At 50.5% G+C, this 16,592-nt stretch overlaps 1 protein-coding gene across 3 annotated transcripts in view; it reads right to left on the bottom strand.

Moving 5' to 3' along the window:
• Window positions 1-5,488: 5,488 nt before the first annotated feature.
• The window catches only part of HOXC4 (homeobox C4), a 39,499-nt gene continuing 28,395 nt past the window's right edge, over window positions 5,489-16,592 (bottom strand). The window contains exons 1-3 of one of the 3 annotated variants that reach the window (XM_068663287.1): window positions 9,265-9,682; window positions 7,189-9,174; window positions 5,489-6,670 (exon numbers count right to left, since the gene is read on the bottom strand). In XM_068663287.1, coding sequence (XP_068519388.1) covers window positions 6,327-6,670; window positions 7,189-7,732 — 888 coding nt within the window. In that variant the 5' untranslated portion in view covers window positions 7,733-9,174; window positions 9,265-9,682 and the 3' untranslated portion in view covers window positions 5,489-6,326. Of the gene's footprint in view, window positions 6,671-7,188; window positions 15,287-16,592 lie in introns of those variants that run through there. The other 2 variants (XM_068663285.1, XM_068663286.1) reach the window with 2 other exon arrangements.

Here is a 16,592-nt window from a genome sequence, read left to right as displayed (position 1 = left end):
GGGCTCTTCTTTAAATATTTAGAGGCACTTCAAGGAACCTGGGGTGGGTTTGGGGCTGGGAGGATTTCAGAGAATCTGGGATTTGAGGTGTTTGGGATTTTTTTTTTTCTTTTTCTATTTTTTTTTTTTTTTTCTTATCTCGCGTCCTCTGCAAAACGCCGCTGCTCATCCCTGCGCCCTCCTCCAAGAATAAATCCGGGGCAGGGGGAATAAAACGCAGGGAATGCCACGCGTGGTGGCGGATTTAAACGCGGGGGGGGTGTTTAGGGTTTTAGGCTCGGCGGTGCTTAAAAAAAAAAAAAAAATCCCAAGGAATGGCAGAGTTGGGGCTGCAGAGAGCCACGCGTGTCCGTGTACCTGCGCGACACGCGTGGGTGTCCCCGCTTTTATTCCTCCCCGGGCACCTCAGCTCGCAGCTCCCTGCCTTGTGTGACTCTAATTGTCCCTATAAAAATGGGGGATAATTATAAATTATAATTATAAATGCATCTCGCCGGATTTCTCTGCCTGCCCATGCTCGCTCAGTGGTCCCTATAAATAAATCCATATGTGCTGGCTGCGTGCATGGCTGGCCATGGCTAAAAGTGCACCCTTGGCCGCACTTTTATTTAAAAGTCCCCAGTTTTGGGGGGGGGCAATGCGTTTTCGGAGTAGTGCACACCCCCGGCACACGGCCCAGCACTGGGGGCTCCCCCCGCAGTTTTATTTCCAGGGGAAAGTTGGGAGTAGAAATCTTCAAGCTGCCAGGTTAACACTAAAAATTAAAACATAATCATAATATATTTTTTAAAAATCCTCGAATTTCCGATTCTCGACCCACTTTCAGCTTGTTTAAGTTCCTGATTCTGTAAGAAGGGGAGAGATGCCGAGAAGGGGGTGAAGGTTCGGTTGTTTTTTTTTGGGGGGGGGGTGGGCTGCTATAAATCACCCCTCGTTTCCCACCTTCGGGTGGGCGCCTTCCGCTGCTCAAATCCGTGTTTTATGGCTGCGGGGGGGGGGAGGTGTTTGGGCCCCTGGGCTGTTCTGCTGTTTTTCACCCAAACTGGTGGTGCTGCTGAAGGCAAGGGGGTGCGCAGCACCCCCAGGTAAGCCGGGGGGGGGGGGGGGGCACAAGAGCCCCCAGAGCTGGGGCCGGGCGCTGAGTGGCAGCTGTCAGCAGAGCGGAGCCGGAGCTGGCAATGGGAAACACATGGAAAAGGATAAAAGTTTGGGGGAATGCTTTGGAAAAGCCCCCCTGACAGCCCCGGCGGGAGAAATTGGAATTTTGTGCCCGAGCAGCGTCGTTTTCCCCGGGTGCTCCTTCCTCTTCCTCGCGGGGCCAGGTATCAAAAAGTGTCAGCAAAGCATCAAACTCCTCGAAAAGAAGGGGAGGGAAAAAAATCCCAAATCCGCGGCTGAAGCTATTTTTAGTGCGAGAGTTTCGGTAGCAGCTGAAGGATCTGGAGCAAAGGTTTAAGAGGGAAAATAAAAAACAAGTTTCCTTTGGGGGATACAGCTAAATATTCCTTCTGGCGCAGGGAGCGCTCCCACCTCTCCCCTCTGCTGCATCCCAGCGTATCCATTACATGGCTCGGGAAATTATGCGATACATATGTTGGATTAGAGAGCAAGGAAAATGTTAATTAAGACATGGGAGGAAAAGTTAATCATTTACAAAGCAGTATTTAATTCCCTACACAGAAAGGGATGATTTATTTATTTACCTATTATTTATTTTGCTCACTCCACAAGCCTGGAGCTTGTCCCATGCACATCTATTTCCCAAGGAAAAAAAAATCACCCCAAAACACTACCAGCACGCTTTTTGCTTTTTTTTTTTTTTTTTTTTCCTTTAAAAAGAGACGAATGCTGCACTGAAGCAGACACCCAAACAGGCAGGAAGAGGTGATATTTGAAAATTGCTACCAGCATCCCCACCGCGGCTGCTGGCTGTTTGGAAAGGAAATTCGAGTCTTTCACTTAAAGAAAAAAAAAAAAAAAAAAAAATCCCCAAAATGTTTAGCTTGGTACCTTGCCCATCAAAATTAATCACGGCGACAGATTAGGAAGTACATAAAACTATATCTCTGGATAATGATATACGAGAGCACAATAAATAAAAGTTGCACGTTGGAGGTGCTGTCAGGGCTGGGGCGAACCAGTAACTCACTCGTTTAACCCCGGCTGCGTGTTTGCCTTTTAATCCCAATTAACGCCGGGGAGGACGAGTTTGCAGCTCCGGAGCCCGGCTGCCAGAGCACCCGCAGCACGGCCCCGGGGCAAAGCGGGGGAATCCCGCACGAAAAAGAAAAGGAAAAGGGGGGAAAAAGTTCTCCTCCGGCCGCAGGCACCTCGCTGGGGGCCGCTTTATCGCCCCGCAGCATCTCCTCTGATTTTTTTCCTTTCCCATTTTCTCGCCGCCTCGGCGTACAAAGACTTCCTGGCGGGTTGATTTATTTATTTATTAATTATTATTTTTTCCCCCTTTTTCTGGCCACTGAAGCCCTTCGCAAAAACGGCTTCCCCAGCCCTCCTGCAACCCAACCCGAGCCCTTCGCGAAGCTGCTTAAAAAGAGAGGGGAAAGCGAAATCCAGCTCGGGGAACCGCTGCAACTTCGCGGGCAACTTCCAAGCAAATTGGGCTCCAGGAACATGAAAGAGGCAAAAGAAAAGCCACCGAACCCAACCTGACCTCAGCTCTTAGGCTGAGCCCCCAGAAACACGTCGGTGCTGGGGAGTTTTATAGCCCCGTAATCAAAGTGGGGGGAATTATCCGAGCAGGAACAATGCAGCAGCCGGGGAGGGGGGGACACATCCTGCAGCAGGACCTAGAGGTGCCAGGGCCAGCCCTGGGCCCTATAGCCTGGGGGTGAGCAACCCCTGCTTCTTCTTGGGGGGGGCACACCTTCCTTCCAGCCTTTTGGCTGTCTGTCCGGCCGGCTGTCCATCCGCAACCCCCCCATCCTGCCCACCTCTGCCCACCTCGCCCTGCAGCAGCCCCCTTTCCCAGCCCACCCCAAAACCTCTGCTCCTGGCCACATCCCAATAAACCCCTCCAATAAAAAAAAAAATAAAAAATAAAAGAATAAAAAAAAAAAAGAACTTTCCGGGGCTCACTTTTTGCTCGGGTTTGGTTACGTTATATTATTTTATTATATTTTATTTCTTTTATTTCTCTTTTTCTTTTCTTTTTTTTTTTTTTCCTTCTACTTACGTGGCTGGGAGCGCTCCTGGGCCAGCCGGGAAGCGGAGCAGCACTGGAGGAAAAGAGGGAGAGAAGTTTGGCCGCCACTTCCCCCTTCTCTCCCCTTTTTCTCCCGGCTTATTTCGGAGAGGAGACAATGCCACAACACGCACCGCATCCCCCCCCAGCCCCCCCGTGCTCGAAAACCCACAAAGCCGCTCACCAGCGCTGCTGCTGCCTCTCAAGCTGGGGCCGCAGACACAGAGGGAACACGGGGGGAGAGGCAGCGGGTCAGGAGGGCTCCGGGGTCAGCCTCCTCGCCTCCAAAGGAGCTGCTGGCACAGAAAAGTTGGCCTCTCCATGAACCCAGTTTTCCCGTTTACCCCAACTTCAATAAAGTTTCTTTCAGCCTCCCTCCATGGAGGCGTCAAGAGGCTGCGAAGGGACAGGGGCGGCCGGGGCTGTTGGCAGCCAGCAGCTTTTTTTTTTTTTTTTTTTTTTTTTTTCCTACCCCCCCCTTTCTCCCTTACACCCCTCCGACCCTATTTTTGAAATTTATTTTTCATTTTTTTTCCCCCAGCTCCCTCGCCTTGTGTCACGGCCAAGTGCCGGGACTGGGGTGGGTGGCGGGGGCAGAGAGGTGCCAACAGGGACAGGGGCGCTGCTCCCCCCTACCCCGGGTGCTACCCCCGCACCCCTCCCGAGAGCTGGCTGGGAGAGGTAGGGGGGCAGCACCCCCAGTAACCCCCAAACTAACCCACAAACCCCTCGTCCCCAAAAAAGAGGGAGAAATCCCACTTTGGGGCCATGCTGCTTCCTCCCCATCCTCCTCCAGCGCTTCCCCCCCATCACCCAGGGGACTGGGGGGAGGGCTGAAATTTGGGGAGGATGGGGGGGATTTGCACCCTTTCCTCCGCAGCTTTTCTGCTGTTTCAAACCTCCCTCTCTCCCCTCCCTGGTGCCTTTTTTTTTCCACCACATTTTTTCCCCCCCCTCTCTGCTTTGATTTCCTGTCTGTCCAGGAGGATATTAAAAATAAACCACGGCACGGGCCGAGCCTCGGGGTGCTGTTTGCCCATGGACTTTTGATTTTGATTCTTTTTGGACGGGTTTGGGTTTTATCGGGTTTCCCCGCCTGAGATGTGCGGGCTGGGATTTGGCTCGGAAGAGCAAAAATCCCAACCGGCTCCTCACGGGTCCCTGCTCTGGGCAGAAAACGTTGCAGGAGGAGTAATGGTGCCCTGCCGAGGTGTTTTATCTTCCCAGCCTCGTCCCTATATTAATATCACTAAAGCAGGATGTTAAAAAGAAAAAATAGCTGATGAGCTTTACATACAAACTCCCCAGGATAAATTACAACCTTCGCTTCATCCCTTTAAAGATCCGCGTCCCCCAGCTATCACAAAGGGTTTGGAGCCCGTGATTTGTTTAATGGCAGCTTAAATCGATTTTGGAGAGAGAGAAAAAAAAAATAAAATAAAATGAAATAAAGCCAGAGGAAGGTGGCTGCCAGGCTGCTCTGCCCTCAGCCCGTCCCAGGCCTCGCTCCCCAGCTCCTGGGCTTTGCAGCAGGGACCTGAGCAAACTTCCCAAAGCCAAGGCCTAAAAAAGAGGGGGCCCAGCCCCAGACCCTCTCCGGGCCCCCCCTGCCCTGCCTGGGAAGCATGGACCCCCTGCACCTTCTCCTAAAATCCCCCCTTGCTGCCAATTTGCATGCTTCCTCCAAAGGCCAGGAGCGATGAATTACAGTTATTAGCACTATTACTACCATTATTCTCATTATTATTATTGTTATTGTTATTATTATTATTTAACAGCCTTTTCATTGCCTCTCCAAATTCAATAGGACCTCTTGGCTTTAGGGGCTGAACGAGTCAACAAGAGCACGCCACGACAGCAAAAGAAAATAATAATCATCATAATAATAACAATAATAAGAATAACACACAGGAGAAAACTTCAAAGCAGGGAGAAGAGATAAAAACAGACAATTTTACGTTGGGTGGCAAGAAAATAAAGAGGTATGAACGGAAGCTAACCCCAATCCACAGCACTGCCCTTGTCTGAAAACCAGATTTATTTTTTTTTCCCCCCATATTTACAGGTTGGGAGGGTCTGAGATTTAAAGTCACTGGCCACGTCGTGATGTCATAAAATCTGGAGTACAGAGTTATCGTTATGTTTGCTTAAACTTAACTTAAGCAGTAACTGGTGCACATGGGATCCATTGCACATCGTCCCAGCATTTTATTATCCTTATTACTATTATTTTGGGGCGGGTTAAGGGGGAGATGTGAGGATAAAATAAGTCACCAGACATAAAAGTAAAACTAATTCACACTGACTGGTTTATTGAACACTGGGACTTTCACATACACACTAAAACTCTTTATTGCAAGTTTACAATGATCATGTAAAATCAGTCCAAAAACACAAATAACCACGACAAAAAAAAACCTAGCTACTGACTTTTTAAAACCTTCTTCTGCTTTTATTTTTAAATATGTCACTCTTTCTTTCTCTCTCTCTCTCTCTCTCATTTTTTTCTTCTCAATTTCTCAGCAAAGACTCGTCCACCCTTGTGTGCTGTTTCGTATCTGGTTTTTGTTTGTGGGGTTTTGTTTTTGTTTTTTTAAATCGTGATTTTTTTAAGCTTATTTCACATTTCTACAAAAGAACTTCATAGCTCCTTCGCTCATTGTGCATTTGTAATGCGGAGGGAAAATATACCTACATTCGCCTGGTTTTTGTTTGTTTGTTTTGCCGTCAATATTATTCTCATTTCTTCATTAAATTCATCTAAACAGAACATTTACCTCTTCCTCCCCCCCGCCCTCCCCCTCCGCCCCCCATCCCCCCGGCTTTAAAAAATAAATAAACCCCTGAAATGGCGTAAAAAAACCTGCAGGTACAGACACCTGGCCTCATGCTATCTGACATGCATCTACAGCCCGTGGTCTTGGGGAGACCCATTGTTTTTTATACGCGCCGAAAAAATAATAATAATTATTATTATCATTTTAAAAAAAAAAAAAAAAAAAGAAAAGAAAACGAACCTACGAGGGAAAAAGGGGAGGGAGGGGGGGAACGGAACCAAAATATATATATATATATATTAGCTTCTATAAATAATCCAGAGTCATTTGTGGGCGGGTGGGGGTGTTTATAACCTGGTGATATCCTCCGGGCGCGGGTCCTGCGCGGCGGCGGGGGGCAGCTCCTCGCCCCCGGCCGTGCTCGCCGGGGCGGCGGGGGGGGGCGCCGCGGTGGCCGCCGCCCGCACTTTGGTGTTGGGCAGCCTGTGGTCTTTTTTCCATTTCATCCTCCGGTTCTGAAACCAGATTTTGATCTGCCGCTCGGAGAGGCAGAGGGAGTGGGCGATCTCGATGCGCCGCCGCCGGGTCAGGTACCTGTTATAGTGAAACTCCTTCTCCAGCTCCAAAACCTGCTGCCTCGTGTAGGCTGTCCGGGAGCGCTTGGGCTCGCCTCCATTGTAATTGGGATTCACTGGAAAGGAGGGAGAAAAGAGAAAAAAAAAAAAAAAAAAAAAAAAAAAACCACAAGGAAAAATTAGCATGAATGGAGAGAGAGGGACGGGGGAGAGGGAGAGAGGCGACTGGAGGAGCCGGGAGAAGAAAGTAATAGGCTAAATAGGTAATAAAGAACTTTGGGCAGCTCAAGAGTTTCTATTCTAATAGGAAGGGGTTTCCCTGGCTCAAAAGACTGAATTATTTATGCACCCCTTACAAAGCTTTCGGAGTTTCACACATACATAACAGAACGAGCCACATGGCTAAGGCTGCCCACAGTAGCTCGGCTATAAAATTTATGGTGGGTGTAATTACCCATTCGGAGTCGTAAATCCAGTTCAATTGTGCTAACCCAAAGACTCTCATGGAAGGGAAGGAAATAAAAAAAAAAAAAAAAAAAAAAAAAAAAAAGGGAGAGAGGAGAGAGCGAGCGAGCGAGCATGGTGTGAAAATAAGAGAGCAGAGAGACAGAAGAGGAAAATAAAAGTTGCATACCAGTACTGACGTGGATTTTTTTCATCCAGGGATAGACTATGGGTTGTTTGGAAGCTGTGCTGTTAGGATGGTCGGGGTTTGGCTGGTTGCAGGCTGGAGGGGCTGGGGAAGGAGTGGTGGAGGAGGTGGAAAGAGCAGCCTGCTCGCAGAGCTGCTGTGCTTTCTCTGAGAGGTGTTGGCCTCCTGGAGTTTGCCCGTGTCCCCTTTGGTGCGCGGCCGGGTTGCCGGGAGCTTGGATACTACCGCAGCTGAACTGGCGGTCGGGGAAGGAGGGTCGTGGCACGGGGTACAGCTCCTGGTGGTGATGCTGGTAGCTGGACTCCCTTGTCCGGCTATAATATTCCGGACTGTGGTCTGGGATGTAATTATTTTGCGAATATTCCTCGCATGGAGGAAATTTCGGATCGATGTAGTTAGAGTCCATCAAATAAGAGCTCATGATCATTAATTTCTGGAGTGGAAAATAATTTTTCTCGCTTTGTCGTTTTTCTGCTCCATAAAGCCCTCCTACTAGCTGGCGACCCCGTAAAGTTACTTTCACCATGTGACTCCCCCGGCCAATCACACCCGCCAGCCCAGTCCCCGGATAAGGAACCAAAAGCTTTTGCAAAATGTACCCAAATTGGGGGGGGGACGACGGGAGTGGGAGTGGGAGAGAGGGCAAGGCTCGGGGTGCACTGCTCCACCCGGGGGAGCCCGGGGGGGGAAGCCCCTGGGTCCCCCCCCCCAGTGTTGTGGGGTGGGAGGTGGGGGTGTGGGAACAATGGGGGACCCCACAAAGGGAGGAGGGAGGAGGGGGAATGTGGGGGGTTGGGGTTGAAGGGTGTCCCCCCCCCACACCCGGAATGTGGGCTGGAAACAACGAGCCCCCCCCCCGGATGTGGGGGTCATGGTGTCCTGGCCGGCGCTGCGTTGACCCTGTAGCCCCCCCCCCCAAAAAAAATCCTGTCCCCCTGCAACCCCCAGCCCCTTCACACCCCCCTTGTTCCTCATCCCCACCCGGGGAGGGGACAGGGCATTCCGGGGGGTTGCCCCCACCCACCCACCCACCTCCACTCCAGAGTGGAAAGGGTTAAGCACTGCCAGCATCTTTTTTTTTTTTGGGGGGGGGGGGTGCGGGGGGCACAAGTTACCTGCAAGGTAGAAGCGGGCATGCAGATCCCACGGGTGTCAGTGACCCTGCTTCAAGCCGGGGGCGTGCAAGGACACCCCCCCTCTGCCTACACAAACAGGGACCCCCCCGAACCCCCCCACTGCAGGCAGCAGGGGGGGACCCCTCCCCGTGCTCCCCAAATCCCCTGCTCCTTGCTGAGCCCCACCACTTTGGGAGCAGAGAGGGGTTTTGGGGGGGCACCCTGCTTTCCCCTCGACCCTGGGTGCTGCAGGTAGGGGACACCCGGGGGGGGGGCACACGGGGTGCCACCCCCCCCACGAGTGTGCAACGCTCAGGCCGCTTTGCCCTTGCACCGGGCATTTTACCTGCTGGTTCTTAATCTGGGGAGGGGGCTCCTGAGGATTTATTTTGGGGAAAAAAAAGAAGGGATGCGTTAAAAAATGGCTCCCAGCGCCCAGCTGGCAGCCCGCAGAGCCGCCCCGGGCAGGTTAGGGAGCTGCAAATGGATGTCAACATTTTTGGGAGGGTTGTAGCTCCCTCAATTAGGGTTTTTTATCTACGGCTCGTCCTAAAGAGAGGGGCAGAGAAGGGAGGTGGGGTATTCCCTCCTTGTGCTTGATAACAATTATAGTTGAAAATCATAGCTTGCAGGGCATTGCCATATTTTACTTGATAACAATAAAAGTGACACATAAAGTTAACTGTTTATGTTTTATTTATTAGACTAAATGTGCCAGCGGTGTCGAAGGCTTTTGGCTGGTTGTTACAGCTTTTTATGGGGTTGTAAAACGCCATAAATCAGTCACTGCGAAATGGTCGGGGCTCTTTGTGCTCTTGGCTGAGAGTTGTGTTTGCGGTAGCTGCTGTTTCTTCTGGAGATGAAAAGTAATAATGGGATTTTATTTTGATTATTATCACCCCCCCCCCCCCCCTCCCCAATCATCGCGGTGATTTCGCTCTACCTTTTTAACAAGCCCGCTCCGGCGCTGCCCTGGCAAACGGCAAACGCTGCTTTGCACTTGAATAACTACCTTTTAAAATGACATCAGCAGGATTTGAGGATTTAATTAGAACCGCTGCAATTAAAGGGAATCAAAGGAAAGCACAACTTTCCAAGGCTCTGGCATCGCCCATATATTCCCCTAGAGACGAATTTGTGACTTGGAGACGCTCACACAAATTCGAGCCTACAGGGTACATATAGGCGACGGGAGGGCTGGGGCCGGGGCTGCGGGCTGGGGGGGCGGCTGGGCCCCCCCCAAAAAAAAAGCCTGCCCCGGCCGGGGGGGCTCTGGGGCAGGGGGTAGAGGCCGCTGCTGGACCAGGTTTGGGACCCCCGCAGGCACGGGATGCGCCTGAACCCCCCCGGCTGAGCCCCCCCCCCCCCAGACACCTCCCCCCCCCAGCCAAGCCCCGTCTGTATTTTGCCCCCACCCGGCCCCGGAATCCCTCGTTTGCTCGCTTTATTGTTGCCGAGCGTTTATGGGGTTTATTGGCAGCTGATTTGCAGGGCTTGACTAATTGCTTGCCCCGTGCGCTGACAAAGCGTGCTCCTTCCTCAAGTTGTAAATCCAGGACTTGCACAGGGACACGCTGCAGATCGGGAGCAGCAGGTACAACCCCGGCTCTTCCCAGAAGAGATGGGGACCGAAGGGGGATGGGAGCTGCGAGGTTGGGAAAAAGACATGAATAGAAATGTATTCCGGGACCCAAAACATTGATTTAAATATCTCCAATAAATTCCTTTTCTCCAGCTATACTTCATTCTGCCCAAACACCTCAGACTCATGCAGGGTTTTGACATTTATAGTTCAGACTGATGCAACAACTTTATTCCAAGGCTGAGGGAATATTGAATAAAGATGGAGAGTTAATAAAGTAATTTTTACCTACGCACATCCTTCCCCCCACCCCTTGAATATATGGTTTTCAATAAGCACCAGCAGAATAAATAAATATCCACAGGTAGTTCTCTTAAGGATATGCTGGGTGGGTTTGTTTAAAAAACAAAATAATCCGCGAAACAAACCAGCAGCAATCAAAGCATTACAAAATCCGAGGCGTGAAGGTCACCAAACGCATTCCTGCCGCTCTCCAGCCCCAAACTCCCAACTCCTTCGCCGAGCGGTGTGTGTGTGGGGGGAAACACAACTTTATTTGCCCCGGCTGCCTCCCCCCACCCCCGGACTCCCCCCAAAATTCTGGGTTTTGGAGCTCTCCGCAAGGACCTGCTCCTCCAGCCCTCTTTTGCCATCCTCCATTCATCCCCTGTGTGTGTTCGGGAGGGGGGGGCTTGCCCCCGATGTCTTACAAGTGCACAAAAAATCCTATTTTCCCCCTCTCTTTGCTTGTCTTTCCACACCACTCCCCCCTTAGCCTTTTTTTCCTGGAGTTTAGAGCTCCCAGTATTTGGAGGATTTTTATTTATTTCACACTTTTTTCTTTTTTTTTTTTTCCCCCCTCTCCGTAAAATAAGTCTGCGGGGACGTGTGAAGAATAGTTGTACAAGAATCTGGCTCTTTTGTCTATAAAGCAGCCCTCCCACCGCTCTCCATCCCGCGTCCCCCCACCAGCACCGTGCCGATGAACACTTCGGGAGTGACAATACCGAGAGAGCAACGCAGCACCTCGGCAGAAAAAAAAAAAAAAAAAAAAAAAAAAAGGAAAAAAAAAAAATCTGAGCTTTATTTCCTTCTCCTAGCCAGGAAGCAGGCTGCAAAATATACGTCTGGTTACCATTGCGGGGACGTTTTTAAGTACAAAGCGCCTTTTTGACAGTACTGAAGAAAAATAAGTATGCATTGTCTCTCCGGATTCATTGTGTTAGCTATTACCATACTGACCGTTTGGTAACCTGTACCTCAGCCCATTAGCAATCTGTGCTTTCCAGAAAAATGAAGTACCTATCTACTGGGGTTTTGTTATCCAATGTTTAATAATAATAGTAAAAGCAGGGTAAAAGCTCGCGCGGTATGAACTCTGCCTCCTTGAGATTCAGGAGGTGGAAATAAATTTTGGAGTGGAGTTTTATTCCGAGCATTTAAGGGCTTGTTTTGAGGTGATTATTGCACAATAAGTTACATTAGTGGTAGGGGGAGGAAAGACGGATATATTTATATACAATCTTATTTTTTTTTATTTTCAGGGGGAAAAATAGTTGGATTCTCTCTGACATAAGCAATGACATATAATTAATTAAATTTTAATTTTTCTAACAACTTGAAAGCAGTAAGTGCAAAGAGACCTTTTCTTTTTGTTCCTTCATAATGCAAATAGACAGGTCTAATTTATGCAAAGAAATATGCAAATGTTTAATTGATTTTTTCTTAAATCTGTTGTCAGTAAAAGTAATGAATCGGCCTAAAACGATTTTAATAAGCAAAGCCTGTCACCCAAAGTCCTAGCCTTCACATTTTTCTTTTGAGCCTCTTTCGTCTCAAAGAAACTAATAATGTAAATATTTATCCCTTCATTTTAAAATATTAAAGATGAATCCCTCTTGTTTGTTTGCGGGGGAAAAAAAATATATATATGCAAACCAGTTTCTCAATCTCTCCCTTCCCTCCTCCCCCCCCTCCCCTTCTCACCCCACCCAGGAATTCAATTTTCTTCAAATCTCGTTGAAAGTGGCTTTTTAAAAAGTGGGCGCATTTTAATATTGGTTAGACAGCGTGACCTGAATTTCACCTCAACTGTTTGACTTGATCCAATAGGTCACTGCCAAGGAGTTATTGATGGGGGAACTCCATTGAAATTTCTCTCCTCACAAATGGCCTTTAGATCTTCTAGCGAGTTCAATAACTAGTTATAATGTAGAAGGGGAAAAATGAAGCCCAGAGGCAAACTAATTTGATGTTTCATTTTTATGCTGGAGAAATTGTTGGTTTTTGTTCCTCTCACCTCCCGCTCTGCCCCTCTCTCCTTCTCCAAAAGGGAGGGGGAAAAAAAATATAAAAAAATCCCCAAATCTGGTGTGAGCGAAGACCCCTCTCAGCCGAGCCGAGGTTTGTCTGGGATACAAATATCTTCTATTTTATTTCGCATTTAATTGGCGCTGGCGTCCAGCCCGTGACCTCCTCGGCACCCGGCGGAGCAGGGAGCCCAGCAGAAGTGTAACTTGCTGCTTGGTAGGAAACGCACTTTTTTTTTTTTTTTTTTTTTTTTTTTTTTTTTTCCCCAGAAAGGATTTGTTTAAAATAAATCAAAGTAGCTGGGAATCAAGTTTCTATCTCGATCCGCTCCAACTTCTCGTGCGGTTCCAAGCAGGGCTGGGGAGCTCCTTCTTTGTGCTACAGCCCTGCTCGCCAGCAACCCGAGCCCTTAAAGAGCAGCGCGGAATTGGATTTAGGCAATAAACCTCAGCTCGGCAGTCATTTTGGTCCTTGGGTTCTTATTTGTTTGCTTGTTTGCCCTGGTTCATGTGACTGCGTCTGGGCTCTTCCCTGGTTTCTTGGTCCTGGGGGGGTTCTTCTCTCCTTGGCTCCCTTTCAGATCCATTTTTAGCCTGAAAATATTTATTTATTTGCTGCCGGGTGTGGGGGGGGGGAAGGTCCGATCGAGCCTCCCCAGCCCGGGCAGGGGAGGCAGAGGCAGAGGCTGGAGGATGCTTTCAAGTGCCATAGACACCGGAGCGAAGGTTTCTCCTTGACTTTTCGGAGACAAAGAATACTTAGAATGACCCACCGGATAACTGCTGAACCCTGGGTTAAGTTGAAAAGAAAACATTGGGCTTGTATTGGGGAAAGGGCGGGGGGGCGGGTGGCGAAAGTTGCAGGGGAAAGTGTTCAGGGGCTACAGAGAGCCCATTAACAGATCTCTCGCTGTTATTGTATGGGGTGGAAAGATATACAAACTTTAGGCTGATCCCTCCTGTCGGAGAGAGCTGCTGCTTGAGTGGTACTTACTGCTCGCCCCTTGGAAATCTTCCTCCGGGATGACAATATTAATAATTAACACCCGCCCCTGCCCCCGGCCTCCTCTCCCGGACCCCCTCGTGTTTACAAACGCACTTCTGAGCCCCGATAACGCCCGAGTTTGGCTTGGGACGGGGACAGGGATGGGGATGGAGGGGGGATGTTGCAAAAGTTTCTCTGGATAATGGACAGAGGCGACAAATGAACTCCTGTCCCCCCACCCAGAAAGTTCATCCAGCCCCAGAATGGGGTTGGAGGGGGGAAATTTGAGGGGAAAAATAGAAATAAAAAGCCCTGCTCCGCTGTTAGGTGCAGAGTAAATGTGGCAGAGATTTCTCAGCCTTCGTTTGAGGTAGTGCAGGGACCCCTGGCCAGGCTGGCACCAAACCGGGGGGGCGAGGGGGAATAAAAGAGCCCTCCCCACATTGCAAAGCAAAAACTCATTTTTTCCCCTACATTTTGAGTCCTCACAGATCGAAGACGAAGCCCAGGCTTCAGCAGCCTGGGCTCGTCCCTTTTGCCACCCTTTCGCAATTAAAAGTCAGTCCGGCGGGGGCAGTCCCCGGGGACACAACCTCATTGCCGGGCACTTTTTTAAGCAAAGGGCAGAGAAGGAAAAAATAAATATATAAATAAAAACCACTTCGTTTTTTTTTTTTTTTTTTTTTCCGCTTCGGTGTTCAAATGGCCGCGTTGCTCTTAGCGAATGCATCCCTGAGCAGCGCCTAATGAGATCCACAGCCCTCGTCGATACACCTTGGCCGCTGCCGAGAGCTCGGATCAATAGCCCGCTGTTATTAAAAACCTCGGGTCCCCCTTGCTCTGGGTGGCGGCTGATGAAAGGCGGGGGCGCGGAGGGACGGACGGGAGGGCAGAAGGACAGGAGGACGGGGAGACGGGAGGACAGGAGGATGGGGAGACGGGAGGACAGGAGGGAGGACAGGAGGATGGGAGGACAGGAAAACAGAAGGAAGGGAGAACAGAACAGGAGGACAGAAAAACGGGGGTATGGGAGGACAGGAGGACAGAAGGACAGGAGGACAGGAGGACAGGAGGACAGGAGGACAGGAGGACAGGAGGACAGGAGGACAGGAGGACGGAAGCCCCGCGCAGGGAGGCAGAGCCCCGCAGCATCACATGGAGGGCAGATCCCCAGCAGCGCGCACCCAGCCGCATGTGTGGAAGCCATGGATCAAGGGCAGGATGATTTAGAGGACCGTTTTATCGCGTTTCGGGCCGTGTTTCAAACTCTCTAGCTGTGTAAACACGCTCTTAAATCCGACATTACACATGCCGGCGGAGAGGGGCACACAGATGCGCGCAGCTCCGCGCACATGTGCGGAGGGAGGAGGACCCCGAGCCTTGACAGCTCGCAGTGAGTCAGGGAAATTTGGCTTCCCCCGGGGTCGATCCGGCTCTTCCCGCTCCCCCAGGACCTCCCAGCACCTCAGTTTGGGGCTGGGGGCTGCGGGACGGGGAGGGGAATCTGCCCCGCGCACACAGACCGCAGCCTCTCCGCCGAGCTATCACATGTAGTTAAATCTTAACAATAATTGCAATAATAATAATAACGCCCCGAAAAGACAGCTCGGACACCCCGCAGCCCCGGGGACCCCCGTTAAGGCTGGAAACAACGGGTATAATGCTGGGAAAGACGTTCCCCGTTCCCTCTAATGTTTATTTATTTTTTTTCACTAGGGTACTTTCAGTTTAATCTTTCGCAGTGCAATAAACTATTATCTTAGTTAATCCCCAAGGCGAATCCATCAAAACCTTTTAATAAAAACGTTTCGTGGCTTCCGCGGGGGCCGCGCCTCCAGCACCAAGGGCTCAGGCGGGGTTCGCAGTGATTTGGGGGGGGGGGGTTCTCCCCAAAATATCCTGCCAGCAAAATGCGGGGAGCCCCTCGGCGGGGCCATTAGGATTCCGGCGGCATGGGGAGCAGCAGGAGCCATCACTCACAGCCCCGGGAGCAAAAGGAGCCGGGTTTGAACAAGAGAAGCCGCGGGGATGATATACAGAACCAGGCCGCCAGCATCAATCCCGACCTGATAAGAAATCGGCTGCTTTCCTGAAAAAAAAAAAAAAAAAGGAAAGGAAAAAAAATCACGGCCCGCTCGCCTGGGCCGTAGGGGGAAAAATCGCCTTTTCCCAGCCCTAAAGGTGTCCCCTGTCCTTTTAGGCTTGCTGGGGAAACTGGAAAAGGTGAGCAGTGGTTTTGTAGTTATTTTTGGGGTGGGTAGGAAGGGAAAAGAAGGGGAAAGCAGCCCTTCGCCCCGAGGACAAGGTGAGGGGCGCTGCGGGGAGCAGCCAGCTCCCCCTCAGATCCTCTTTTAAGCCCCAGCTCTGACTCGAAGCATCGCGTTTGGGCTAAGTGAAGAATTAGGCATTAGCGCAGGAGCGTTGCAGCGCTCTGCAAGCCTCACATAAAATATAGGTTTGTTCATACTCCACTTCTCCCCTTACACATGACCCAGCGACTCGGAGCCCAGCCTATTTTTTAAAGCTTTCTATTTCTCCACAGTATTGTAGGGAATTAATTTCGACAGAGACAGGTACCGAAGAGGAGCAGACACAGATGTAAAGTGTCAGCTTGAGTCTGCAGGTAAATATTTCCCCGCTTCCAGCGTCCGAAAGGCTTTCTTCTTCCCCGAAAGTGCCAGGGAAGGAGAGGGACAAAAATATCTAGAAAGAGGGGAATTTTGGTTGCTTGCTTTTAAACCGGAGCGTCGCCCGCAGGCCGATATTTGGGGTGCAAGGGTCTGGGTTTCGGCGGAGCGCGGAGGGATGTGGGTGTCGGGGTGTGCTGTGCCCCCCCCCGCATGAACAGGCACCCGAGGGGTCCTTTCCTAGCAAATCCCACCCGTGTGCTCCAGAGGAAGAAGGAACCCCCCAGGAAGGAAAAGAAGCCCCCACCTCAGCATCTGCACAAGGCTTTTCTTGGGGGGAGTGGAGAAAAAAAAAAAAAAAAACATATTTCTTCCCCCAGATCTCTTTCAGCAGATGGGGAGGGTTGCACGCAGCCGGGTGGCTTTTTTTGGGGGTGGATTTGCTTACGTCCCCGATTTTGGGGGGCGTTTAGGTCAAGCTCGCTGTTCTGCTGGATACTGGCTGCCAGCGAAGGGTGAAGATGAAGTGTGGGGGAGAAGGAGACGGGGGCCGGAGCGGGGGGCGAGCGACTTCGATATTAATTACAGAAAGCCATCAAGCTCAGCCTGCAAAACCCTCTCGTGCGGGCTAAACCCAAAAGGGACGGGTCTTCCACCTCATGCCCCAAAAGGGGGGTGTCTGACCTCTGCAGGCGCTGGGTGCCCCTAAACTGGGTCCCCCACTAAAGTCCAGTACACGAAGAATCTGCTGGGGGTGGGGGCTTAAAA

This window comes from Anas acuta, chromosome 29 (genome assembly GCF_963932015.1).
Source record: "Anas acuta chromosome 29, bAnaAcu1.1, whole genome shotgun sequence".
NCBI classification, from domain to species: domain Eukaryota; kingdom Metazoa; phylum Chordata; class Aves; order Anseriformes; family Anatidae; genus Anas; species Anas acuta.
The sequence above is the reverse complement of the archived record's forward strand: the minus strand, read 5'-3'. Positions and strand labels throughout refer to the sequence as shown.